This window comes from Rhinatrema bivittatum, chromosome 3, assembly GCF_901001135.1.
Source record: "Rhinatrema bivittatum chromosome 3, aRhiBiv1.1, whole genome shotgun sequence".
NCBI classification, from domain to species: domain Eukaryota; kingdom Metazoa; phylum Chordata; class Amphibia; order Gymnophiona; family Rhinatrematidae; genus Rhinatrema; species Rhinatrema bivittatum.
In genome coordinates this window covers 159748095-159774718 of record NC_042617.1, presented here as the reverse complement: position 1 = coordinate 159774718, position 26624 = coordinate 159748095, and the positions used below count along the sequence as shown (strand labels likewise).

Here is a 26624-nt window from a genome sequence, read left to right as displayed (position 1 = left end):
ACCTGATCCCTGTTAGTAATTCTTTCCTTTATCCTTTTCCTTCCAGAAATTCTCTCTGATTCAACTTAGAGTCACTGGCAAGTTCCCCAACCCTGCTTAGCTCCAGAGATGTTCTTTTTATTTGGGAAAATGGCTCTGTGTCTTTGACGGCAACTGAAGAAAAATGGGATCAAGTACACTTGGGAAGGCTGCTTCACTAGATGAACTTTTGCACACATGCATTGCAATGTTTGGTATGAATTATTTTCTTTGGTCTAACAGTATCATATTTGTATGTTATATAGCTAGCGACCTTGGTTTTTAGTTTTGATTTTATTTTCCCTGTAAAAACAATGAGGCATTTTTCCCCACTGATTTCTCTATTACAACAAAACCAGGAGAAATCAGTGGTCAAAAGAAATGCCTCATTGTTTTTACAGGGAAATATCATTTTTGCTTTTGTTGTCATGCACACCGATAAAATTCCTGGGAAAAATAAAATCGCCTGTATTCATGTAAGTTTACCTGCAGTGAGCAGAGGCATTCCTGGGTTCAGGGTTGGGAATGGATTTGCATTTACGGGCACACTTTTGCATTTTCAAAAGTGCATGTGTGAAATTTCCAGGAAAAACTATGTGCCCGCATTAGCAGGCATAAATGTTTGCAGGTATTTTTGGTGGAAGAATAATCAGAGGGAAAATATGTCCCTGTACTTTCTCTTTTGAAAACTAGTACATGGTAAGTGGGTAATTGCCTTAATGCAAGCTGTTACAAAATTACCCTCATATGTCCAACCATACAATATTAAATATTGTTTGGTACAGGAACTAGTATTGTTGATATCTGAACCCCAAAAATCAGAAGGTAGGTTAGTGGAATAAAATCTGTTCAATGTGAGACCTTTCTAATTCTCATCCATTAGTTCCCAAATCTGTCCTATTGACCCCTCAGCCAGTCAAGGTTTCAGGATATCCACAATGAATATTCATGAGATACATTTGCATATGCTGAGTCTCCAGTATATGCAAATATATCTCATTTATATTCCTTCTGGATATCCTGAAAATTCAACTGGTTGGAGTCACTAGGGCAAGTTTGGGAACCACCAATCTAATCCAAACATCACCGAGTCACGAAAGTTGATGTAATTGTTTTCAAAATATTCTTGAAATTCCTGGGGTGGAAGACAAAATAGATTTTTCTGCTCTAGAAACATTATCAAAATTCATAATCGTCTGTTGAATTCCATGATAAATTCATTAAGTGGTCATAAATACATTTCTTCTGCAGATGAAAAAGGAGGAGTCGGGGACAGTCTTTTTCCAAGAACAGTTTTGTTGATGCACCGGTGGTATCTGTCTTCTACTGAGCTCGCAGGGAAACTCCTGTCAATATATCCTTTTTAAAACTTACAGTTGAGATTGACAACTCCAGTTCTTGAGTGCTAGACAGTTGTAAAGATGTCAAGTTTTCTGGAGAATATACAAATAATTATTTCTCAGGATGAGCACTAGGGTTGTGCATTCATTTGAAACAAATGGGTCAAATGCAACAAACCTCTCATTGAGCAAAGGGAATTTTCCAGTATGTTTTAAAAGAGCTACTCTTGACCTAGATTGAAGGGGGCTGAGTAATTCTTTAGATCATATAGATCTAGCCGACTATAGTCCTATATCGGCCCTGTCTTCTATAGGTAAGATTATGGAGAAGATAGTATTAATCACTTCAACAACCACAGACCTGATAGCATTTATCTAATTCATGGAGCACTCAGTCCGCAACAGAAAGTAGTATGGTCTCAGTACTATGGCCTCAGTGAAAACTACTCTGATACGCATGTAGAATATTATTATTCTCTAGAAAAGTGGTAAGCTGGTTTAATACTATCTTCAACTATAAGGAAGGTACCAATGATTCCAGTGTAATTTTCATTTACTCAAGAACCTATAACGTTATGACCTTCATAATAGGCTTCATCGTATAGTATTGAATTCCACTTTCACACTCCGCCTTATATATAGTCATCGGTCATGAAAAGTACATTTTTTGTTTTTTACTTTGCAACATATTCCTTGTTGTGCATCTCATATACTGTGATCCATAAATTTGTGAAAAAATTGTTTTACTGCATTACTTATCTTAGTGGTATAGCACTCATAGAAGCCAACCACTCCGAGATCAACTCTGCCCGGTAGCTCTGCCCTTTCAACGATCCTTTTTCAAGGGCTTAAATAATATTGCAGTCAGTTTTCAAACATGGCGCAGTGGCATGATGGCGTTCAATTTCCGGAAATTATAGGTTCTTGAGTAAATGAAAATTACACTGGAATCATTGGTACCTTCCTTATAGTTGAAGATAGTATTAAACCAGCTTACCACTTTTCTAGAGAATAATAATATTCTACATGCGTATCAGAGTGGTTTTCACTGAGGCCATAGTACTGAGACCATACTACTTTCTGTTGCGGACTGTGTGCTCCATGAATTAGATAAATGCTATCCGGTAATGACTGTTTTTCTAGATGTATCAGCAGCGTTTGATTCAGTCTCTCATTCCTTACTATTGAATAGACTTGCTGAGATTGGGATGGGAGGAAAAGTGGGAGAATGGTTTGCCTTTTTTTTTAAGGATAATTTATATCAAGTGAGAGTAGGTCAGTATACTTCAGATTGGCTTCCGCTGCATTGATGTGTTCTGCAAAGGTCTTGTTTATCAGCTACGCTATTTAATATCTACTTCTTACCATTATTTATTTTGTTGGAGAATATGAAAATTATTTTTCATCTCTATGCTGATGGCCCACAATTGTTCTCTACACAACTAGTTACAGGAAAGGAGAGTATCCCAGAGATTGTTAAGAACATAAGAACATAAGAACATGCCATACTGGGTCAGACCAAGGGTCCATCAAGCACAGCATCCTGTTTCCAACAGTGGCCAATCCAGGCCATTAGAACCTGGCAAGTACCCAAAAACTAAGTCTATTCCATGTTACCGTTGCTAGTAATAGCACTGGCTATTTTCTAAGTCAACTTAATTAATAGCAGGTAATGGACTTCTCCTCTAAGAACTTATCCAATCCTTTTTTAAACACAGCTATACTAACTGCACTAACCACATCCTCTGGCAACAAATTCCAGAGTTTAATTGTGCATTGAGTGAAAAAGAACTTTCTCTGATTAGTTTTAAATGTGCCACACGCTAACTTCATGGAGTGCCCCCTAGTCTTTCTATTATCCGAAAGAGTAAATAACCGATTCATATCTACCCATTCTAGATCTCTCATGATTTTAAACACCTCTATTATATCCCCCCTCAGCCATCTCTTCTCCAAGCTGAAAAGTCCTAACCTTAACTGTGAAAAGTAATGCAATTCAATGGATGAAACAGAATATCTCGTTGGTGAATGTTAAGAACATAAGAACATAAGAAAATGCCATACTGGGTCAGACCAAGGGTCCATCAAGCCCAGCATCCTGTTTCCAACAGTGGCCAATCCAGGTCATAGGAACCTGGCAAGTACCCAAAAACTAAGTCTATTCCATGTAACCATTGCTAATGGCAGTGGCTATTCTCTAAGTGAACTTAATAGCAGGTAATGGACTTCTCCTCCAAAAACTTATCCAATCCTTTTTTAAACACAGCTATACTGACTGCACTGACCACATCCCCTGGTAACAAATTCCAGAGTTTATTTGTGCGTTGAGTAAAAAAGAACTTTCTCCGATTAGTTTTAAATGTGCCCCATGCTAACTTCATGGAGTGCCCCCTAGTCTTTCTACTATCCGAAAGAGTAAATAACCGATTCACATCTACCCGTTCTAGACCTCTCATGATTTTAAACACCTCTATCATATCCCCCCTCAGTCGTCTCTTCTCCAAGCTGAAAAGTCCTAACCTCTTTAGTCTTTCCTCGTAAGGAAGCTGTTCCATTCCCCTTATCATTTTGGTAGCCCTTCTCTGTACCTTCTCCATCGCAATTATATCTTTTTTGAGATGCGGCGACCAGAACTGTACACAGTATTCAAGGTGCGGTGTCACCATGGAGCGATACAGAGGCATTATGACATTTTCCGTTTTATTCACCATTCCCTTTCTAATAATTCCCAACATTCTGTTTGCTTTTTTGACTGCCGCAGCACACTGAACCGACGATTTCAATGTGTTATCCACTATGACACCTAGATCTCTTTCTTGGGTTGTAGCACCTAATATGGAACCTAACATTGTGTAATTATAGCATGGGTTATTTTTCCCTATATGCATTACCTTGCACTTATCCACATTAAATTTCATCTGCCATTTGGATGCCCAATTTTCCAGCCTCACAAGGTCTTCCTGCAATTTATCACAATCTGCTTGTGCTTTAACTACTCTGAACAATTTTGTGTCATCTGCAAATTTGATTATCTCACTCGTCGTATTTCTTTCCAGATCATTTATAAATATATTGAAAAGTAAGGGTCCCAATACAGATCCCTGAGGCACTCCACTGTCCACTCCCTTCCACTGAGAAAATTGTCCATTTAATCCATTTAGTCCTATAAATGTAAGCCCCCAGTTTTCAATTCAGATTGGGGACGTTCATGATCTGGGGGTGTTTTTAGACTCTGGATTCACACTGCATTTACAATTGCAATCTGAAGTGAGGAAACATTTATTTAAACTTAGACCTTTTTTAGATTATTATTTGTGCTTGAAATGAAAGATTTTCGGACAGTATGCAGGTCTTAATTTTATCTTGTGTGGATTACTATATTGCCCTCTATACAGGACTTCTGAAATGCAATTTGAGAGCATTACAGTTATTAATGAATGCTGATGCCAAGATGATTGTAAGTTGTCCTTTATCTGCTCACATATCACTAGCGCTAAAAAAGCTGCACTGGCTGCCGATTGAGTCTTGGATTCAATTTAAAATCTTAACATCAAATTTAATATGGCGAATTCCCCGGGTACATGAGAATTCTTGTAACACTCATATTGTCCTCAATGAAGTTTACGCTCTGCTAGTCAGCAGCATTTGCTGACTATTCCTGGAGGTAAAGAAGCATGTTTTCAGCAAACTTTTTAACTGTGCTTTTTCACAAGTAGCCCTGTTTTATGGAACTCTATTCCCTTGGAGATGTGCATGACCAATGATTTTAAGTGTTTTAGGAAGAAGTTAAAAGCATATTTGTTTAGAAATAGTTTTAAGTGATGTGCTATACGATGCTTTTTAATATGTCTGTATAAGCTATGTATTATGATTTATGTGATCTGCTCTGTATGTGTGTGTGTGTGTGTGTGTGTGTGTGTGTGTGAGAGAGAGAGAGACAAACTTCTAGCTTGTTATCCGTTTCTGCTGTCTGCTACTGCCTCGACCCTCACTCATCCTTGGACTCTCTTTCCTGTACTGCCCCAGGGGCCCAGCTTAGACCTGCCAGACACCAGAACCCAAGGGCTCAACCTGAGGGGAGGTGGCTGGTGTAGGTTAAGCTCTAGTCGGTCCCGCCATAGGGCTTCTCTTCCAGCTGTCAGTGTGGACCTGGTGGGCGTGTTCACTAGGTAGTACCAATCATACTACAGCACTAAGGGGTAGATTTTAAAAGGTTGTGCGCAGGCGTACATGTGCGCACACTACCCGACGTGCGCACACGTACACCCGATTTTATAACTTGCGTGCACAGGCTCGCTCAAGTTATAAAATCAGTGGTCGGCGCGCGCGCAAGGGGGTACACAATATTGTACCTTGCTCGCGCCGAGCCGCGCAGCCTTCTCCCGTTCCCCCTAATCTGACCTTCCCACCCCTTCCCCTAACCTTTCCCCCCCTAGCCCTACTCTAACCCCCCCAAAATTTTTGTTTTACCTTTTGCGCCTGCCTCGCGTTCCGGCAATCAGCAGGTGCAAGTTGCGCAGGCCGGCCAATTGCCGGTGTGTGATCTCCGGCACAGCGGCAAATGGCCACTGTGCCAGGAGCTGCTGACCCCGCCCCCGGACCACCCTGGACCGCCCATGCCCTGCTCCCTCCCCGCCTCTTTTTGCAAGCCCTGGGACTTACACACACATGCGTGGGCATCCCGTGACTTGAACGCGCAAGGGAAGAATTTTTGAAAGTACGCGCTGCGATGCAATCGGGCCTTTCCTTTATCCCTACGTACACTTCCTCCCTTTTCCCCTCTCCTCCCTGACCCCTAAACTAAGTCTACCTGGGCCCCTTTTTAAGATTATTTTCATACTTACTGCTCCTCGGGAGCAGAAGTAAACTCCGCGTGCCAGCCAGCTGCTGGCACATGTTTCCCCAGGATAGTGGCTAATGGCGCTGTCCTGGCCCATCCCCTGCCCAGACCACACACCCCCAGCCCACCCCTTTTGCAGGGCCCGGCACATCTGCACCTAACAGGGGTTACACATGTGGCCGGGTCATTCTAAAATGCGCACAGCGGGGTAGATTTTAAAAGAAGCGCGATCAGCCTACTTTTGCTTGCGCATCAGACTCAAGCAAAAGTACGCTGGATTTTAGTAGATACGCGCGGAGCCGCGCGTATCCACTAAAATCCCTGGATCGGCGCGCACAAGGCTATTGATTTTGTATAGCCGGCGCGCGCCGAGCCGCGCTGCCTAACCCGTTCCCTCCAAGGCCGCTCCGAAATCGGAGCGGCCTCGGAGGGAACTTTCCTTTGCCCTCCCCTCACCTTCCCCTCCCTTCCCCTACCTAACCCACCCGCCCGGCCCTGTCTAAACCCCCCCCCTTACCTTTGTCGGGGGATTTACGCCTCCCGGAGGGAGACGTAAATCCCCGCGCGCCAGCGGGCCTCCTGCGCGCCGGGCCGCGACCTGGGGGCGGGTACGGAGGGCGCGGCCACGCCCCCGGACCGCCCGGGCCGTAGCCACGCCTCCGTACCCGCCCCCAAAACGCTCCCGACACGCCCCCGAAACACCGCGACGACCGGGCCCGCCCCCCCGACACGCCCCCGACACGCCCCCCTCCGAAAACCCCGGGACGTACGCGAGTCCCGGGGTCTGCGCGCGCCGGTAGGCCTATGTAAAATAGGCTTACCGGCGCGCAGGGCCCTGCTCGCGTAAATCCGGGCGGATTTACGCGAGCAGGGCTCTTAAAATCCGCCCCAGCATGTGCAAGGCCCAGCCACAGGCGTAACCCCCAGTTTTTATGTGTGCGGCCCTTTTAAAATTGGACATTTTGGGTTTTGTACCAATTAGTTTGATGCCCCTTCCCCCTCATTTGGAGGGCTTAGGGTGTTCTTGCCTCTGTGGGTGGTGGCTTTGTACCATGCTTTCTGATGCTTTCACCCTCTGTTGGTGCCTTGAGGGTTTTCCTGCCGCTTTTGGTGCTTCATTCCTCCTTCACTGTCCCTTGAGCTGTTCTTGGTGCTGCTTTGCCCCTTTCTTGTTACCTTGGAAAGTTCATGCCACTATTGTTGTCCCTTGGGTTATTCTGGTAATCCTCACTGCTGCTTTGCTCCTTTCATGATGCCTTGGAAAACGTCTGCTATTTATTTGATTTTCAGCACTTCAAAGCGGATAACATTCAGGCACTGTCTCCAGGGGGGCTCACAATCTAAGGGCTTAGATTCATCAAACTATCGCATGCAATAGGAATAGGGGCATGCTCGATGGACTCTCAACCTGGGTAACATCAAGCTAGGTTGAGAGAACATTGTACAAATCTCATCTTTGTGTGAGTTTTCTCACTCCGAAGGTCATCAAATCTTCACAAGAGTGTATTGTTCTGTTCGTACGTCTCACTCTGAATGTCAAAGTGTCCCCTAACCCCTACACTACTACCTAAACCTCACCTGGAGTTACTAAGTCGGCCTCCTATAGAGGTTTAAATACCTACCTACTAGACGGGCCTTATAGCTAGTCAGTCTCTCTCTCTCTCTCTGTCTCTCTCTCTCTATCTCTCTCCCCACCTCCACTATTTGTGAAAAGATTGCACTTTGCAATCTAGTCATATCACACAGCTAATCAATGAAAAAGGTAAAGCTATGCAATATGGCTTCACAAAGCCAGCCCACTTTGACAGAAATCCCACCCCAAACTTCTCCCTCTTTTCCAAATTAGCATTGCACCATGCGTTAAGGCCATAACACAAGTTGGAAAATAACCCCCTAAGTTTGTACCTGAGGCAATGTTGGGAAGAGTGACTTGCCCAAGGTCACAAGGGGCAGCAGTGGGATTTGAACTCTGGTTTGTAGCCTGCTGCTCTAACCATTAGGCTACTCATCCACCCCTTTATGGGCCATTCATACCACTTTTAATGCCACATTGACACAATCTTGGTACTTTGGACCATTCACCCTTCTGATGATGTCTACCCATAAGCTTCATTAGAACTAATTAGAAAACCCCAATTTGAGAGCCCAGAATAGGCTGCATTGCTTCCCCCAACGACTTTAATGGAAAACAAATGAGTGAATAGAACTTTTTTTTTTCAACTGAAATGAATCAATGAATGATTGTGACCGATGAAATGAATGAATGAACCAGCCTCTGTAGATTCCTAGTAAACACCAGACTGGTATTCACCCTCTGAGAACCTAAGTTGCCCGTTCTTCCTTTGTACTGTCTAATTCTAAAGCCAAGGACACCTCGTTGTAGTGGTATCTTCCTCCAAAACACAGCCATTTCAGAACTTCACTTTTACTTTCGAACTAGTTCTTTTTATTTATTAGATTTTAAGGTCATTATTTTGTTCTTTACACTTTCTGATGTATTTACTGCAGTTAGCATTAAAGTAGAACAATTGCGTACCCATTCACGTATGTGGCCATTGTGGACAGCCTGTAACCCCGATTGTGTATCGTTTGTTGTTACTCAGCCCTGGCATGGGTAGCCCCGTGCTACAGATAGATATGTTACATGGAATCTTTTTTCTATTAATTTTAATCTACTCTTTCAAAATGCTCGCCAGTGACCTGCTGAATTGTAGAGAAGTGTGCTAGCCTGCATGATGGCAAAGTTCAAAGTTCAAACACTATTACTCCATTTCAGAGTGAACAGAGTGAGCCCGTCCTGCTTATTCTCCATTGCAAGCGTGAAGATGTAGTTCTGCTTTCCCCAAGAAAGATGCAGTGGATTGAAACCAGGCATGTTCCAGTCTGTCTCTAGACATGCTGCTATGTAAGGTCCCTAAAACAACCGAAACAGCCATAAAGCCCAATTAGAGTATCGAAGGACACCTGTCAGAAATGAAATTTTTCTTTAACTTCTACACGTATCGAGATACGAACATGGAAGGATGTCCTGACCTTCGCTTGAAAATTTGTTGCTTTATGAGGTAAGAAATCATTTCTTTTTGCTCATAAAATTTGTTACTTGTGATTTTTCACATACTGAAAGGTAAATATAAAAAAACCTCTGTGCGTGTATTATTTTACCCTTGTTGATCCCGTGATGTTTGTGCGCGCAAAGAATTATCCTGATTAGATTGGGCATCAATGGAAATGTTCCAGGGATAGGGCAAAAGTTTAGCTGGTGAGCGCACAGGGACGGTAACTTTTAAACAGGCACGCGGGGGTGTACATGTGCGTGAGTTTGTCAGCCCGCGCCCAGGGACTTGGCTATTTCATAACAGAGGACCCTGGCGTGCGCCTGTGTGTGCAAGTCTTTATGCACTAATTGGAAGTTGAAATCCAGAAACACCCGTGCCCTGCCCAGACCCTGCACCTTTTTTGGGAACTTTTCACTTGTGCGTGCAGCAGGAGATACGCGCGTACTCAGGCGGTTTTTAAAACCCTCCAGGCACGCGCTAGCCCAACATATTGCATATCTCCTGAATTGGTGCATGTTGGGCTTTAAAATTCACCTTATGGGGCAATTTTCAAAAGGATTTACACACATAAAACTCAGTTAGATGTGTGTAAATGCACTTTACCCGTGTAAGTGGAGTTTTGAAAATTCCTACAATATATGCCATTGAATTCTCCATAGGTTTTATCCATGTAAGTGCATTTTTGAAAATTACTATGATAGTGTGTTACATTTACATGTGTAATTCCTTTGAAAATTACCTCCATATTGAGCATGTTCCAGTTAAAGTTACGCACACAAATCTGGTCAAAAAAATAGCAGCCCTAACATTACTTGTATAATGTTGCATATGTAACTTATCAAAAGAACATAAGAACAAGCCAAGGGTCCATCAAGCCCAGCATCCTGTTTCCAACAATGGCCAATCCAGGCCATAAGAACCTGGCAAGTACCCAAAAACTAAGTCTATTCCATGTTACTGTTGCTAGTAATAGCAGAAGCTATTTTCTATGTCAGCTTAATTAAAAGCACGTAATGGACTTCTCCTCCAAGAACGCATCCAATCCTTTTCTAAACACAGCTACACTAACTGCACTAACCACATCTTATCAGAGTATATTCAGCAGGAAACTTGTGTGTGTATAAGTCCTGCTGAATACCCGTGAAAAGTTAAATGCATTTTTCCTGGCTAAATATGTTATTTATCAGTTCACTGAATATTAACCTCTGACAGATGAAAAGACATGAAAGCAGCTTTAACACTAATAATCAAGAATTTATAATTTAGTGATTTGTAAAGCTGACAAATGACTCCATGTTAAAAGCAAGAGCTCTAGTCCACATTTTTAGTTCACTTTACATTGTTATAAATTACAGGGTAATGTAATATAACTGAGAAAGCACCTAAATCATAGACTAAAATTAACAAGCTGCCTGAATTATGATAAGTTCAAATCATTTTACTGTATATTCACTCACCTTTCATAAATATTCAAACTCACTTTTTATAAGAAGTGAATTTTCAACATTTCTTCAACTGGCTTTCCCAACAGTGACTCAGGTACTGAGAGACAGCAAGAAATGGAAGGCAATGCTATTTGTTCTACACTTAAATTTAAATTTCAATAGGGGCTTTTGCATTTCAGGAATCGGAGGGAGACTGCTAATTGTCAACAGAGAGTGGGGAGTATATGACTGCAGTCTGGGAAGAAAGGTTAATGTGTAGTATATAGGAAGAGTCATAAATTGGCTTTGTTCATGCCTTCAATCCTGTGCTCTTCCTACTGTTCAAGAAAGACTTGCCTTTCCTTTAATAAGCCTTACTTTCCTTTGTCTGGTCTCTTCCTCCAGCTGAGCACCTGCTGTAAGAGTCAGTAGAAAGATTGAAAATTCAGTTTTTTGAAAGACGAGTAAATGTGTAATACAAGGCTAAGAAAAACTTCAAGAGGTTTTTGAGACAATCCTGCTGCCTCAAGGCAGGATCTACTAAATCTCTATAATCATAAGAAGATGATTTTATTATTTTATTTATTTGATATTTATGTGGCACCTTAATCCATGATGCCTTAAAATAATTCACAAATGATAAACAATATAGAGTAAAAATGGTGTAAGACTTGAATTTTCAGAGGGATTGCTGACTGCAAAATCTTCATCTGCTGGTGGTAAGTTGGACTTGCTGGGAAAGAACACCTAAAAAAATTCTTAAAGGGTTAAACTGTTACTATCTGATATATGTTGTGTGCTGATTTTTAAGGCTAGTTGATGTTTGCAAGTATTAGGAATTGTGTGTGTTTAGAAATAGGATTTTGGGTTAGTTTGTGAGCTTGTATAAGTTAGTATTTGTTTGCTACTTTTAATAATTGTGAGAGTTCACTCGAAGAAAAATGTGGGACATGATTTTTTTCTTTTTCAAGTGTGACTCCCACGGCGACACGCGTAAAGCCCCAGGACACGTGTAAGTCCTGGGGCTTGCAAAAAGGGGAGGGGCGGGGTGTGGGTGGTCCGGGGGCATGGTCAGTGGCTCCTGGCACAGCAGCCATTTGCTGCAGTGCCGGGGATCGCGCGCCGGCAGTTGGCCGGTGTGCACAATTTGCGCCTGCCCAAAAGCAGGCACAAAAGTTAAGACAAAAGTCAGGAGAAGATTAGAGTAGGAGGAAAGGTTAGGGGAAGGGGGAAAGGTTAGGGGAAGGGGTAGGAAGGTCAGGCTAGGGGGAACGGGAGAAGGCAGCACGACTCGGCACGAGCAAGGTGCACAATTGTGCACCCCCTTGTGCCTGCACGCACATGTTATAAAATCGGGGGTACATGTGTGCGTGCCAGGTAGCATGTGCACATGTATGCTGTGCGCGTTCCTTTTAAAATCTACCCCTAAGTGAATCAGGTACTTTGTTTATAGGGATGGAATAACAATGATTAGAAAGATAAGAAAAAAATCACTCAAGAGTCTGAAACACTAATATGTAATAGTTTAAGAAGGAGAATGGAATGATCCTCAGTAATAAAAACATCTAATAAATCAAGAAACTTGAGAAGAGTGATCCTTTTGCCAAGAGGACAGAAGATGGTCAGATGAACTAGAACGCTTTCATTATAGTGGAAAAGACAGAAGGCAGACAGACAGGATTCAAGTGAAAAGCCAGAGAGGAGGCATTGATGGCAGACAACTCGTTCTAGAACCTATGAGAGATAGGAAATAGGGAAAGCTGTTAAGAATTTGAAAGTCCAAGGAAGGTTTTTTTTAAGGATGGGGTTGAGAGAAGACATCAGATTGAAAGGAAGAACTGAAATATGGTGAAAACATAGGATAACAAAGTATAACTCCCCCTCCCCCCTCCTCTTAATAAGAGGTCACACTTCCATGTACTGCTGAGCCACTCATAGCTGTGGTGGGGATACATGGATTCTGTGATGGGGACCATAAAGGGGATCTCTATTAACAAATAACCAGCTGGGTTCTAAACAAAAATAGATTTTATTGAGAAAAATAAAAAAAAAGTAAATCCGCATACAAAAATGGAGACAGACCAGAATACAGAATCAAGACAGGAAACCGTTTCTTAAGTTCCAAAATTTGCAAAAAGGTGAACACAGTTTGTTATGCTTCTTAAGTCACTTTCCAAACCACACTGGTTACCCTTATTATTCTCAAAAAGACCCCTGAATCTTCAGACCTCCAGAAGAAAAAATTCTCCTCTTGTACCAAAAATTACTCACAGATGGCTGACTTGCCAGGAACAAATCCTCTCCCTGCACGTCAAAAGGACTGGATCTCCCTGTCAACCTAACATCACTTGCAAGCAGGGAATTCCCTTTCCTACAGATCAAATTAAAGCCCTGAAGCAGAGGGCAGTCCCTTTGCTGCTTCTTTCCAGGCTCCTTCCAAGATGTCAACTTCTCCACTCCTTAGAACTCCAGAACTCCCACAGTGACTCATTGAGTCACCATTTATACTCATCCTCTCTAAACTTAATGACATCACTAGAATACAAGTGATAATTAGAACACATTCAAACAGTTTACTATTGCCAAAGTTAAAATTAACAAAAACAAATCGTAACAAGTTCTATAAATTTATCTTATAGTGCCATAATAAATAAAATGAATAATCGCAATCCCTACTTGAAGGAAACCAAGCCCAAATGCAATCAACAGAAAAAATGAAATACTTAGAATAATTTGATTAGAAATGTTATCTTCAAATATAAAGGGTGGGGTTCTGGACTGGTGTAGCAAAAGTAAAGGAAAGGAAATTAACAGGTAAGACATCATTTCTCCTTCCATTACCTTCTGCTCCACCAGTCCCTGAACTTATGGGAAATACCAAAGCCCATCTAAGGGTGGGTGGATGACAATCCCGCTTTTAAGACAGACGAACCAAAATTGGCATCTTGTCTAGCAAGAAGACCCAACCTATAATGTTTTGGAAATGTTCCCAAAGAAGTCCATGTTGCCGCCTTTCATATCTCCAACGGACTTACCGAACATATACTTTCAAAAAACTTTAGTTTTCTCAAGGTAAAATCTTAAGCATCCCCTGACATCTAAAAATCTTAATGAATTTAGACCTTTCTTACACTCACTCTTGTTAAAAGCAGGAAGAACAAGAGACTAATTTATATGAAAAAGAGATACTACCTCAGGAAAAAAAGGAAGGAATGGGTCTCAGAATTACTGAATTCTTTGTAAATCTCAAAAAAGAGATTGACATGATAAAGCCTATAATTCTGAAATTCTTCTTGCAGAAGTAATTGCCACCAAAAAGACTCTTTTAAGAGTTAAGACCTTAATTGAAGATTTGCCTAAAGGCTCAAAAGGAGGTTTAGTTAGTGCTTGCAAAACTACATTTATACTGCATTGAGGAAACACAGATCTAATCGGGAAACCATCCTTTAGTGGACCCACCTTATCACTCCTATGTGACCACCATTCCCTGGGAACCTCCGATTGCTAGAATATTCCTCTCTATTTACAATAGGGAAACCTAAGCCCATCTTCAAGAGCAGTAGGATTGTGAAGAAAGAAATGGGTAAGAAGTGGGTCTTTGGGAGAGGTAGGTTTAGAGGCCAGGATAAATGCGTGAAGATCATCAGCTAAGAGGCGACTAGAACAAAGAGAAAAATTCAAGTTAGAAATGGGGTAGGGAAGGGATCTGATTAGATTAAAGGAGTAAAGCAGTCGATTTTAATCTTTGGGCCAAAGAATGCTAGAGTGGTCTCCCCTCATATTGGAACTCGCTTCAGAGCTTCCAACTCACGGCGAGAAAGTCAGGCAGGCTGCCAGGGCGACCATCACAACAGCTGTTTCCTTTCAGCAGCATGTGGCTCTCATTGAGTTTGAGCCACACCTTGCCTGAACTCCCGTGAGACTGCGATAACAGTGCCAGAGTTTGGCCACCGTGAGACAAAAAGCACTGAAAATTATGCAGTGCCACTTAAAAGTCTCCAGTGAAGGAGATTCACCAACCATGTGACATCCATGACTATCATAACTTTGCTATACATTTTTATGCACAGATATTTTGGGATATCAGGAGCGCAATACAGTGCAGACCACTAAATAGTTTGAACAGTGTGACTAGTTTAAATATTTAATTTGGAAATTTATGAGACTCTCCATGTAGATCGACATAATATGTTTGCCTTGATGATATTGCTAATGATGTCACAATCTTGGTGATGTAACAATTCTCATGATGTAGGGCTTCTGTGACTTGTTGGGTGTGGACTCTTTTAGCTGCTTTACAGTTATCACTGCCACTTGTGGAAATGTGGGATGTTTTTGTGTGTGGAGAAACAAATGATAGGGGAACATCAGTTACTGAAAGGTAAAGCTGATCTTTATGTCCTATATAATAAGCTTTCTTTTAGCTAAGCACTGCACAACCTGAACTGTGTTTTGTCAGTTAATTCATCTTTCATAAGATTTAAAACAGATCAGAGGGAGTATTTTTTCCTCAAAGCACAAACTGTGGAATTTGTTGCTGGAGCATATGGTAAAGACATCTCGTATAGCTGGGTTTGACAGAGGTTTGGACAAATTCCTGGAGGAAAAGTCCATAAACCATTATTAGCCAGGTAGACTTGGGAAAGCCACTGCTTATTCCTGGGTGTGAGTAACAAGAAATTGAATCTGCTCTTTGAGTTCTTTCAGGTGCTTGTGACCTGGATTGGCCCCTATTAGAGATAGGATACTGAGCTCAATGGACCTTTGGTCTGATTCGGTATGACATATCTTATGTTCTTATTATGATTTTCCCATCTTTTTCAGGGTCTAGTAAAGAAATATTATGCTAATTTTAAAATGTTCCATGACACTGATCCTCCCTATCTATACTATGCTCCTCACTCCGTTGGCTCTTCAAGCTCTTACTTCTTCACCACACCCTATCCTTGTCAGTGGTAGTGAAAGGACTTTCTCCTCTTTTACATCAATTGGCAGGGAGGAACCAAGAGACAGCAGACGTTGCAGGATATAGCCCAGCTTATGGAATGGGTGGCAGTGCATTTTCAGGAAATCTCTGCCTTGCACATTGCATGAAAAGACTTTATCAGTAGACAGAGTCTGGATCCAGGAGAATGGGAATTGTCAAATGCGGCATTTCAGCTCATAGTGGATCGCTGGGGCCTTCCGTTTCTGGACCTACTAGCGATGTCTCGCACTGCAAAGGTTCCTCATTTCTTCCATTGCAGGAGAGATCCAAAGTCCTTGGGCATCGATGCCTTTGTGCATGAGTGACTGGAGGGCGAGCTGCTGTATGCCATCCCTCTGTGGCCCATTTTGGGCAGAGTGATCCGGAAGATTGAGAGTCACAATGGGATGGCACCAGATTGGCTCAGGAGAGCATGGTATGCAGATCTGCAAAGGCTCCTGGTAGGCTCTTCCCTCCGGCTTCTGGTTCACAGGGATCTGTTGTGGCAGGGGCTTGTTCTTCACGAATATTTGACTCTATTTTGTCTTACGGTATGGCCCTTGAGAGGGCTTGCTTGCTGGAGTGTGGATATTCTACTGTGGTGATTGCCACCTTGCTGCAAGCGAGAACGTTTTCCACTTCCTTAGCTTACGTGCGGGTTTGGTGAGTGTTTGAAGCTTGGTGTGAAGTTTGAGGGTTACTCCTCATTAAGTTAAGATCCCACTCATTTTGGAATTTTTGCAGGATGGATTGGCCCTTACATTCTTAAAGGTACAGGTAGCAGCTCTTGCCTGTTTCAGGGTCAGGTGAATGGTGGACCCTTGTCGGCTCATCCAGATGTGGCCCGTTTCTTGAAAGGAGTGAAACATTTTCGTCCTACCTTGTGGTTACCGGTGCCTTGTGGAGTCTTAATCTAGTTTTGGATTTTTTAGTGGGCCCTACTTTTCAACAGATGTGTAACCTCTCCATGCAGTTACTGACCTTGAAAATGTTTTTTCTTGTGGTAATTTGTTTGACGCATAGAGTGATGGATCCACCTTCCTGCCTTTGGCTGCTGGCAGGTTGGGCTATTGTGGTGTGCCTGTGGTTTCCAGGGGTTACTGGTAAGTGTTAATCCAGTCCCTAGACGAGTGATAATACATTCTTAGCCTGAGTTCAGTGTTTTCCTGTTGGCTGAGTGTTGGAATGATTATCTGTTAATAATCAAGTTTTGCTAGGTTTTCCACAGTTGACTTTTGCAGAGAATACTGGCTGGCTAATGTCACTGCTGGAATATATATACTGTGAGGTCAGCTTTGCTCTGTCTCCATCTGCTGGTAGAAATGCATAACCCACTTTTTCTGGATCTACCTGTCTATACTAAAAAAAAGGAAATTATCAGATAAGTAGTAATTTCTCAATATGCATGTAACTAACATGTGCATGTGTAAGTAGTGTTTTGTAAAAGCCTGAAGTACTCACTTATTAGCAGTATCGCACAAATGTTAAAGGAAAAACAAGGGCAGTTTAATGGCATTCTGGGGTTGGGCTCAGAGGTTCACACACAAGATGCTATTGTGTAAGTGATATATGCGCATATGTCACTGAACTTGTCTGTACATTTTTACACCTGCTAAATGATTTGCACAACTGAAATCACACATCTTTTATCTGTAGTTTTTGGGTGGAAGGTCTGAATGAACTGGTGGGGAGTATGAGTGAAGTGATGGAGGGTCTAGGTGAACTGGTGAAGATCAGAGCAAACTGATGATTCCAAGCACATGCACAATTAAGTATTTTTATAAGTGAAGTATGCACGTATATTTCATAAAATACCTGCTGCAGCATATAAATGGTAGTTATTACGTGCATATATTAAAAATATTGCATGCATAAAGAGGGCAATATGCAGCTTCTTAGCAGGTTGGCTAGTTAGCTGGATAAGCATATCCAGATAATGAGCAGGTTTTGTTCACACCATTGAATATAAAAATATAAGAACATAAGAATTGCCATACTGGGTCAGACCAAGGGTCCATTAAGACCAGTATCCTGTTTCCAACAGTGGCCAATTCAGATCACAAGTACCTGGCAAGTACTCAAACATTAAATAAATCTCAAGCTACTATTGTTAATTAATTAATAGCAGTTTCCTCTAGGAACTTATCCAAACGTTTTTAACCCAGTTACACTAACTGCTGTAACCGCATCCTCTGGCAATGAACTCCAGAGTTTAACTATGTGCTGAATGAAAAAGAATTTTCTTTGATTCATTTTAAATGAGCTACTTGCTAACTTCATGGCATGCCCCTAGTCCTTTTATTACCTGAGAGAGTGAATAACTGATGTACATTAACTTTTTCAAGTCCTTTCATAATTTTGTAGACGTCTACCATATCCCCCCCTCAGTCATTTCTTCTCCAAACTGCCCTAAATTCCTTAGCCTTACCTCATAGGGCAGCCATTCCATGCCACTTATCATTTTGGTTGCCCTTCTCCTGCAATTTCTCCAGTGCAACTATATCTTTTTTGAGATGCGGTGACCAGAATTGCACTCAGTATTCAAGATGTGGTCTCACCATAGCGATACAGAGGCATTATGACATCCATCGTTTTATTTGCCATTCCCTTCTCAATAATTCCTAACATTCTGTTTGCTTGTTTGGTCACCACAGCACACTGAGCTGATGATTTCAATGTATTATCCACTATGATATATAAATCCATTTCATCTGCCATTTGGAAGCCCAATCTTCCAGTCTCACAAGGTCCTCCTGCAATTTATCACAATCCGCTTGAGATTTTATGGTTTAGCGATGTTTGGGTGGATTCTTGGGTACTGTGGCAGATGACTACGTCCATGGGGGAGGAGCCCCGTGGGGAGCCACATACTGGCCTAGACTCAGGACGCACAAACACAGAATTAGATCTTTTATTGTTCAGCTGATGTATACCACCAAAGGTGGCAGTAGTGAGGTAATCCAGAGGTGGTAGTCCAGGGACCCTCGGCAGAGGGAACCCGTCTCATCAAGTTGGTATAGGGAGATCCAGGAGTAGGTTTCACAGCACAGCAAAGCTGTAGATGAGACAGACTGAGAATTAGATTACTCACTAGATGGTAGCTGTAACGTTGGTGATTCCACCAGGCTGAAGTAGATGGTAACAGGCACCGAGGCAGGGAGAGCAGGCCCTTGAAGAGCGAGTACCTGATCCCAGTAAGGCACCTGAAAGTAAAGCAGAGGGCCCCCCCCGAGGAGCAGGTGCCCAGGTTAGAGATTACCCTGAAGGGCAGAGAGAGCTTCCAGCAGCAGCAAGGAAGCGGCAGAGTAGTTTAGACCGGACGAGTCCTATCCTTGCTAACTCAATGAGCTAGCAAACAAGAGTAGGCTAAATACCCGGATGTTGTGACGCCACTCGAGGGGGACGCCCCCGAGGTTCGCGCCATAGCTGGAATAAAGATGTGGGTAGCATGCGCGCGCACACCTTAGGAGGCCCTTGAGTGAAACATGGCGGGAGGCAACGCCATAGCCGTTCCGAGGACGGCGGAGAGCACGGCTTGCAGACGCGGCAGTAGCCATCTTCCCAAGGCTAGCAGGAGGAGTCAAGAAAAGGTGAGGCACAAAGGACGAAGCCATCTGCCCCCGACAGACGCAACAGATTAACTACTCTACATAATTTTGAGTCATCTGCAAATTTGATCACCTTATTTGTTGTACCCCTTTCCAGATCATTTATAAATATATTAAAAAGCACTGGTCCAAGTACAGATTCCTGAGGCACTCCACTGTTTCCCTTTTTCCACTGTGAAAACAGACCATTTAATCCTACTCTGTTTCCTGTCTTTTAACCAGTTTGCAAACCACAAAAGGACATCGTCTCCTATCCCTTGACTTTTTAGTTTTCTTAGAAGCCTCACATGCAGAACTTTGTTGAATGCCTTCTGACATTCAATGTTAGATGTACGAACAGAACAGTGGAGATTTATGAGGCAAGACTTCCCTTGGGTAAATCCATGCTGGCTGTGTCCCATTAAACCATATCTATCTAAATGTTTTGTGATTTTATTCTTTATAACAGTTTCCATGATTTTTCCCAGCACTGAAGTCAGGCTCACCAGTCTATAGTTTCCTGGATCATCTCTGAAGCCCTTTTTAAATATCGGAGTTACATTGGCCATCTTCTAGTCTTCAGCTACAATAGATGATTTTAATGATAGACTACAAATTAATTGAAATAGGTCTGAAATTTCATTTTTTAGTTCTTCCAGAACCCAGGGGTGTATGCCATCTGGTCCAGGTGATTTACTACTCTTCAGTTTGTCAATCTGGCCTACCACATCTTCCAGGTTCACCGTGATTTAGTTCAGTTCATCTGAATCATCATCCTTGAAAACCATCTCCGGAACAGGTAGCTCCCCAACATCCTCTTTGGTAAACACCGAAGCAAGAAATTGTTTAATCTTTCCACGATGGCCTTATCTTCCCTAAGTGCCCCTTTTAACCTCTCAATCATCTAACGGTCCAACCAACTCCCTCACAGGCTTTCTGCTTCGGATGTATTTTTAAAAGTTTTTATTGTGAGTTTTTGTCTTTATGGCCAATTTCTTTTCAAATTCTCTCTTAGCCTCTCTTACATTTAACTTGCCTATGCTTATGCTTAATCCTATTTTCTTCTGATGGATCCTTCTTCCAATTTTTGAATGAAGATCTTTTGGCTAAAATAGCTAGGGATGTGAATCGTTTTTCTGATGATTGCATAGGCTCAGCGGCGCGCGCAAGCCCCAGGACGCGTGTATGTCCCGGAGCTTTCAAAAATGGGCGGTTCGGGGGTGGGTCCGGGGGTGGGTCTGTGGGCGTGGCGGTGGTCTGGGGGCAGGGCCTGGGGCATTCCTGAGTCCTCTGGTAGAGCGGCCGTGCCGGAGGTTCGCGCACCAGTAAAAGGCCGGCAGGCGTAACTCGCCGAAATAAAGTAGGGGGGGGATTTAGGTACGGCTGGGGAGTGGGTTAGATAGGGGAAGGGAGGGAAAGGTGGGGAGCAGGTGAAAAAAAGTTCCCTCTGAGGCCGCTCCGATTTCAGAGCAACCTAGGAGGGAACGGGGAAAGCCATTGGGGCTCCCCTTGGGCTCGGCGCGCATAAGGAGCACAAGTATGCACCCCCTTGCGTGCGCCGATCCTGGATTTTTTAACAGTGCGCGCATGTTATAAAATCGGGTCTACATTTGTGAGCGCCGGGTAGCTCGCACAAATGTACCCCGCGCGCGTAACTTTAAAAATCTGCCCCATACTTTCACACCTGCTAATTGACTTGTGCAAGTGAAATTGGACTTGTCTGTTGTCTGCATTTTTTGTTTTTTTGAGGTTTGGATGAGCTGGTGGGGATTCAAGGTGAAGTGCTAGAGGGTGTTGGTGAACAGGAGAACGACTTGGTAAACTAGTAGAGGTATCGACAAATTGGTGATTCCAACTATGCATGCAAGTAACTATTTTCAAAATTCTATATACGCATACTTTATAAATTACCTACTTTCTTGTATAAATCACGAACATATATTTTTATGTGTCTAAAAAATACATAGTTATGTCTATGAAATTGGTAGAAAAAATATGCTTTTTCTTGCATTGGAAATATTCATGTGTACTGAAATATGTGTGCATATTGTCGGAACAGAAATATGCAACTCTCTCCACATAGGTTATAAAATAGTAGTATTAATGTCTGCATGTTCATTTACACATGCAAATGCTGTACTGCAGATGGATTTGAAAGTTAGGCTCATTGTATATTGTATTTTCCTGTGTTGTATGTCAGATACTGGATTATGGAGTTTCCGGCAGAGTTCAATCTGGACCTTGGTTTGATCCGTCTGACAGAAGAGTTCCGAGAGGTAGCCTCTGAGCTGGGATATGAAGAGCATATCAACCTGATTGACATCTCCAGCATGTAAGCATGTTGATACTAGACGGCAAAGTCATTCTGTGCAGAATATTATTTCTGGAGAAAAACAGAATGGTATAATAAAATACATGATGTTGAAGATCTAGAGTTGCTCTCTGAATTATAGTGGAAGGAAGAATTTTATGTCACTAAGGGCCTCATTTTCCAAGGAGTTACCGCACGTGATAATTCCGCAAACCTCGCTAGCAGCAGTTAATGTGGTTTGCGAATGCAAATTTTTAATTTTGTATTCAGGGGGTGGAGTAAATGTAAAGTAGGGAGGATTTATCATGTGCTGTGAAACAGCTGCACTGTTAGCGTGGCTCCTAACTACACCTCTTTCATTTGTGTTATGTTGTGCGATCGCATGTGCTACAGGCTGGTAAAGGATTATTGTGGTTCACGATGTCTCCTGACAGGCCTGTTTCAGTATGAGAGAGAGAGAGAACCTTGCCATGGTGTCCCCTCCCTAGACAGGTATTTGTATCCCTATGGGAGGCAATGTTTGTGCAATGTTCTCTCCACCTAGCTTGTTGTTACCCAGGTAGAGAGTCCATCAAGCTAGGTGGAGAGAACATTGCCCAAATCTCATCTTTGGGTGAGTTTCCTCACTCCGTAGGTCATCAAATCTTCAAAAGAGACCACTGTTCTGTTCGTACGTCTCACGTTGAATGTGAAAGTGGCCCCTAACCCCCTACACTAATACTTAAACCTCACCTCGAGTTACTAGGTGGGCCTCCCATAGGGATACAAATACCTGTCTAGGGAGGGGACACTATAGCAAGGTTCTCTCTCTCTCTCTCTCAGTTATTAATAATATCATTCCTTTTTTCTTCTTCCCTTGAGAAACTGGGCACTAAAACTGGCAATCTGATTCTATCCCAAGGGTGCCTAAATGCATGTTCCTAAAGTATTATAATTGTACTGGGTTCTGTTTTGGATGAAAGATGCAAAATAAATACAAAAGTATTTTATTATTTTATTGAATGTGTTTCCATAAGTAACCCAGTTGCACCAGTGTGCTCTATGAATACAACAAAAAAATCTGCATTGGATGCTTATCTATCTGTGTGCACATTGGATATTTATATGCCTGATTCTGCAAACAATTGTATTGCCTCTAAAATTCAGATTATTCTGCCGAGTGCATAACTAGCATCTTCATGTATGTTTTCTGCTGCATTCTAATAAATCACATTTATAATTCATTACTGGAGCAGTTTCCAAAAGTATCTGTGTTTCTGCAAAACCTGCGGATATGTTTATCCACGGAATTTGTACCAGCTCTCGATGAGAAAGTACGATTATAAATTCCCTTTGAGAATTGCCCCAGGAGAAAGTCCCCACACAGATTTGCACTTTCTTTTTGCATGGGCATTTTTCCTGTGGAAAATAATGTGTATAATTTTGAAAATGCAAAACTACGCATGTTGTTGCTGCCCCCAACCTAACCTCGCCCCGAAGCCCACCTAGTTTTTTCATGTTTAAATGGATGCCTGCTGTTGATCGCTGCATGTACTTTTACTGGGCAAAGAGTGAGCAATTTTTAGACAGTCGATTTACCCAGGTAAACGGCTTTTGAAAATTGCCCTTATCCTCATCATAGCAAAACTCCCCTTCTTTTTGGTTTTCTTCAGATATCATGCCCTCTGTAACCTCTGTGGATATCCAAACCTATATTCTGCGTTGCAGGCTGAAGTGGATTAATTTAGTATTCTGAGTGTTCATTATACACCACACAATTTGGCTCCTTGTCCTCTTGAGTTATCTTTTGGTACTTTTAACAGACAGTTCAGGTATCTCCCTATAACAGGTAACTAATATATACTCTGGGACAGTATGTTCTGACCATACCCTACTTCTTGGTTGCAGCCCCTCATATGACTGGATGAGGAGAGTGACCCAGAGGAAAAAAATTTTCAAGAAAGGAAAAGTCTGCCTGCTGTTCGACCATCTAGAGCCTATAGAGCTGGCGGAACATCTCACGTTTCTGGAACATAAAGCTTTTAGGAGGATCTCAGTAAGAAGCCTGCAATTTTGTTTTGCAAACAAAGCAGTAATTCAGTTGTACCAAACCCCCAAAGATTTTTTGTTGAAAGCAAAGTATAGTTCATATGTGTAGCTTTGGTTAGAAGGGGTGGAAATATTGATAAGACCTTGTTACGAGCTGAACAACATTGGATCTTTTTTTTTTTTTTTTTAAACTTTGGCTCCTATTCGCTTAAACGATAAGATTGATTGGGTGGCATGTTTCTGAATTTATGATCCATGATTGGCCTTTCTGCATTATATAATCGGATTGGATGGCATTAGTCATCTGTTTCAGAGATGGTATGATGATACTGATGTGGTATGCGTTGAAAGAGATGTTGGTCCCCTGTGGATCTTGGTGAGTTTCAACTTCTTCCCCTTTTTTTATGTATTTAAGTTTTTGAAATTTTTTTTCTAATGTAGATCTAATTGTTATAGATGTGAATTATGTTAAAAATTGTAGGAAGGCTGTCTTTGTTGCCATATATGAGCAACAAAGGGATTTGAGGTTTGCTTTTTGTTTTTGTATTGTGAAAATGTATATTGCATTATAATTTTCTAGATAAATTGATTATATATTTTATGTGAAAAACAGATTTGGAAAGATACATATATATGAGTTACTATTAGAAGAGCTATATCGACGACTGAAACGAATAAGCATAAGAAAGTATTGAGGTAGATCTTTAAAAAGTACGCACGCGTGTACTTTTGTTCGCGCAACCGGTGCAAACAAAAGTACGCCGGATTTTATAAGATATGCGCGTAGCCATGCGTGTCTTATAAAATCCGGGGTTGGCGCGTGCAAGGCTGCGCAAAATCGGCAGCCTGCGCGCGCCGAGCCGCGCAGCCTGCCTCCATTCCCTCCGTGTCCCCCCACCTTCCCCTCCCATCCCCTATCTAACCTACCCCCCAGCCCTACTTAAATCCCCCCCTACCTTTGCTGTACAAGTTACGCCTGCTTGAGGCAGGCGTAACTTGTGCGCGCCGCCTCGGCATCCCCCGGCACAGGCTGCAGTGCCGGGGGACTCGGGACCACCATCCCGGCCCGCCCCCGAACCGTCGCCACACCCCCGGACCCGCCTCGGACCACCCCCTGAGTCCGGACACGCCCCCTCCCGCCCCTTTTATGAAGCCCCGGGACTTACGCGGGTCCTGGGGCTTTGCGCGCGCCGGCGTCCTATGCAAAATAGGCGCGCCGGTAGGCGAGTGCCCTGCACGCGTAAATCCGGGAGGATTTACGTGCGCAGGGCTTTTAAGATCTACCCCATTTTTTCCAAGTATGCAAGAACATCAATTGGTCGATGATACGTGATTAGAGTGAACTCCCCTGAAGAAGTTTTATATAGTGAAACATTTTGGGAGATATTTAGAAAACTTGGATTTTGTTTTTTTTTAACTTGTATGAATGGCTGTATGGGTGTGTGTTTTTATGTTATTAGATGAATTGTGAATTATGAATTGTTCCTGTACTTTTTTCTAGGTGTATCTTGTTAGTGAAAAAAACAATTTATGAGATTTTTTGTATTTTGGATAAATAAAAGTGAAAATTGTTTTTATGTATCACTTTATTATTTTGAGATTTTAACTGTGTAAAATTACCATACCATTACCATACTATTTGAAGTAGATCCTATCTGAGATCTCTATGGCATAGAGCCATATTTCTTTGGTTCTTTGATACTGAAAACAAGCCCATGAATCATATGAATGAAAGTCATAATCAGCAGAAGTGTAAGTTAAAATGTGTACACCAAAAGTAAGGGGTAAATAATGAAAACTCAGTTCATTTGTGCAAATTCCACTGGCACTTGTACTCGCAGGGTTTGCACAAATAATAAATGCAAAACTGCCTGGTATTTTTGTTTTGATGATTGCAGAAATATGCACAAGGATTATGCATGCTTTCTCTATGCATGATTTTAATTCACTTCTGAGTTTTCCTCTGCAGTCTGGGGTAAATGTACACATGCCATTCAATCACATGTATACAAGCTGGGCACTCCTTACAGCCCAATTTCCGTAGTAAGATTATTTTTTACTCACAGAAGGAGCTTTGATGATTGCCTTCAAAGAATACTAACATGTGCTTTATGCTGTTCTTAATTTATTAATTAGAAAACAATTAGGGGTCAATGTTCAGTGACATTTAGCCAGATAAATTGTGAGTTATCCAGCTAAGGCCTGGAGTCATCATTCTTTGCAGAATGATGAACCTTGCAAAAACAGGGGGCGGGGAGCGGGCCTGCGAAAAGCCACAGCCTTCGCACCATGGCGGTGCGCCGGCTGCCGACTTTCACACCGAATAGCGCCACCATGAAAGGTGGTGCTATTTGGTGCGCTACTGCCGGCGATAATGTTAGTAACATTATCGCCGGCAGCAAAGACACCGCCGACTCCGCCCCTCCCCGCCCTGACTCTGCCCCTCCCCACCCTGACTCTGCCCCTCCCCACCCTGACTCCGCCCCTCCCCGCCCTGACTCCGCCCCTCCCCGCCCTGACTCTGCCCCTCCCCACCCTGACTCCGCCCCTCCCCACCCTGACTCCGCCCCTCCCCGCCCCCAATCTAATTTGCAAGCTGTCGTACGCGAAAGGGGCCTTTTTGCGATAAGCCTTTGGAAAATAACCCCCTAAATTTCTACTTGTGAATATTTCCCCTACTTATCCATCTAAATTTTAGTATTTAGTATCTGTCCATCTAAAATTTAGCTAGATTACAATGAGGCATTCTGGGGTGGAGCTAAGTTATCTGTCTAACTTAGATTTTCAGAATTGGCCAGATAACTTATCCGACTAACTCTGGTTGTGCCCTAGAGTAGCCCTAAAGTTAGCCAGATAAACTCATTTTCAGTGGTGCTGCACTAATCCCACATTATTAAATGTCTTTTTATTAATAACATATTTTCTCCTTTGGGCACCATACTGTATAGCACTACATTTTTGTCTTTGTAAGCAGCCAGGCTGAAGTGCCTCTTTCATATCTTAACAAGAAACTCTTCAGATGCTGCATGACTGAAACTAAACATACAGAGAATG

At 42.5% G+C, this 26624-nt stretch overlaps 1 protein-coding gene across 5 annotated transcripts in view; it reads left to right on the top strand.

Annotated features, from left to right (window-relative positions):
- The window catches only part of RASGRP3 (RAS guanyl releasing protein 3), a 305296-nt gene that overhangs the window by 161511 nt on the left and 117161 nt on the right, over positions 1-26624 (top strand). For all 5 annotated transcript variants that reach the window (XM_029593882.1, XM_029593881.1, XM_029593880.1 and 2 more), the window contains 5 exons: positions 47-233; positions 1270-1372; positions 9198-9260; positions 21432-21563; positions 23430-23577. In XM_029593882.1, the coding sequence (XP_029449742.1) occupies positions 164-233; positions 1270-1372; positions 9198-9260; positions 21432-21563; positions 23430-23577 (516 nt within the window). In that variant the 5' untranslated portion in view covers positions 47-163. The remainder of the gene's footprint in view (positions 1-46; positions 234-1269; positions 1373-9197; positions 9261-21431; positions 21564-23429; positions 23578-26624) is intronic.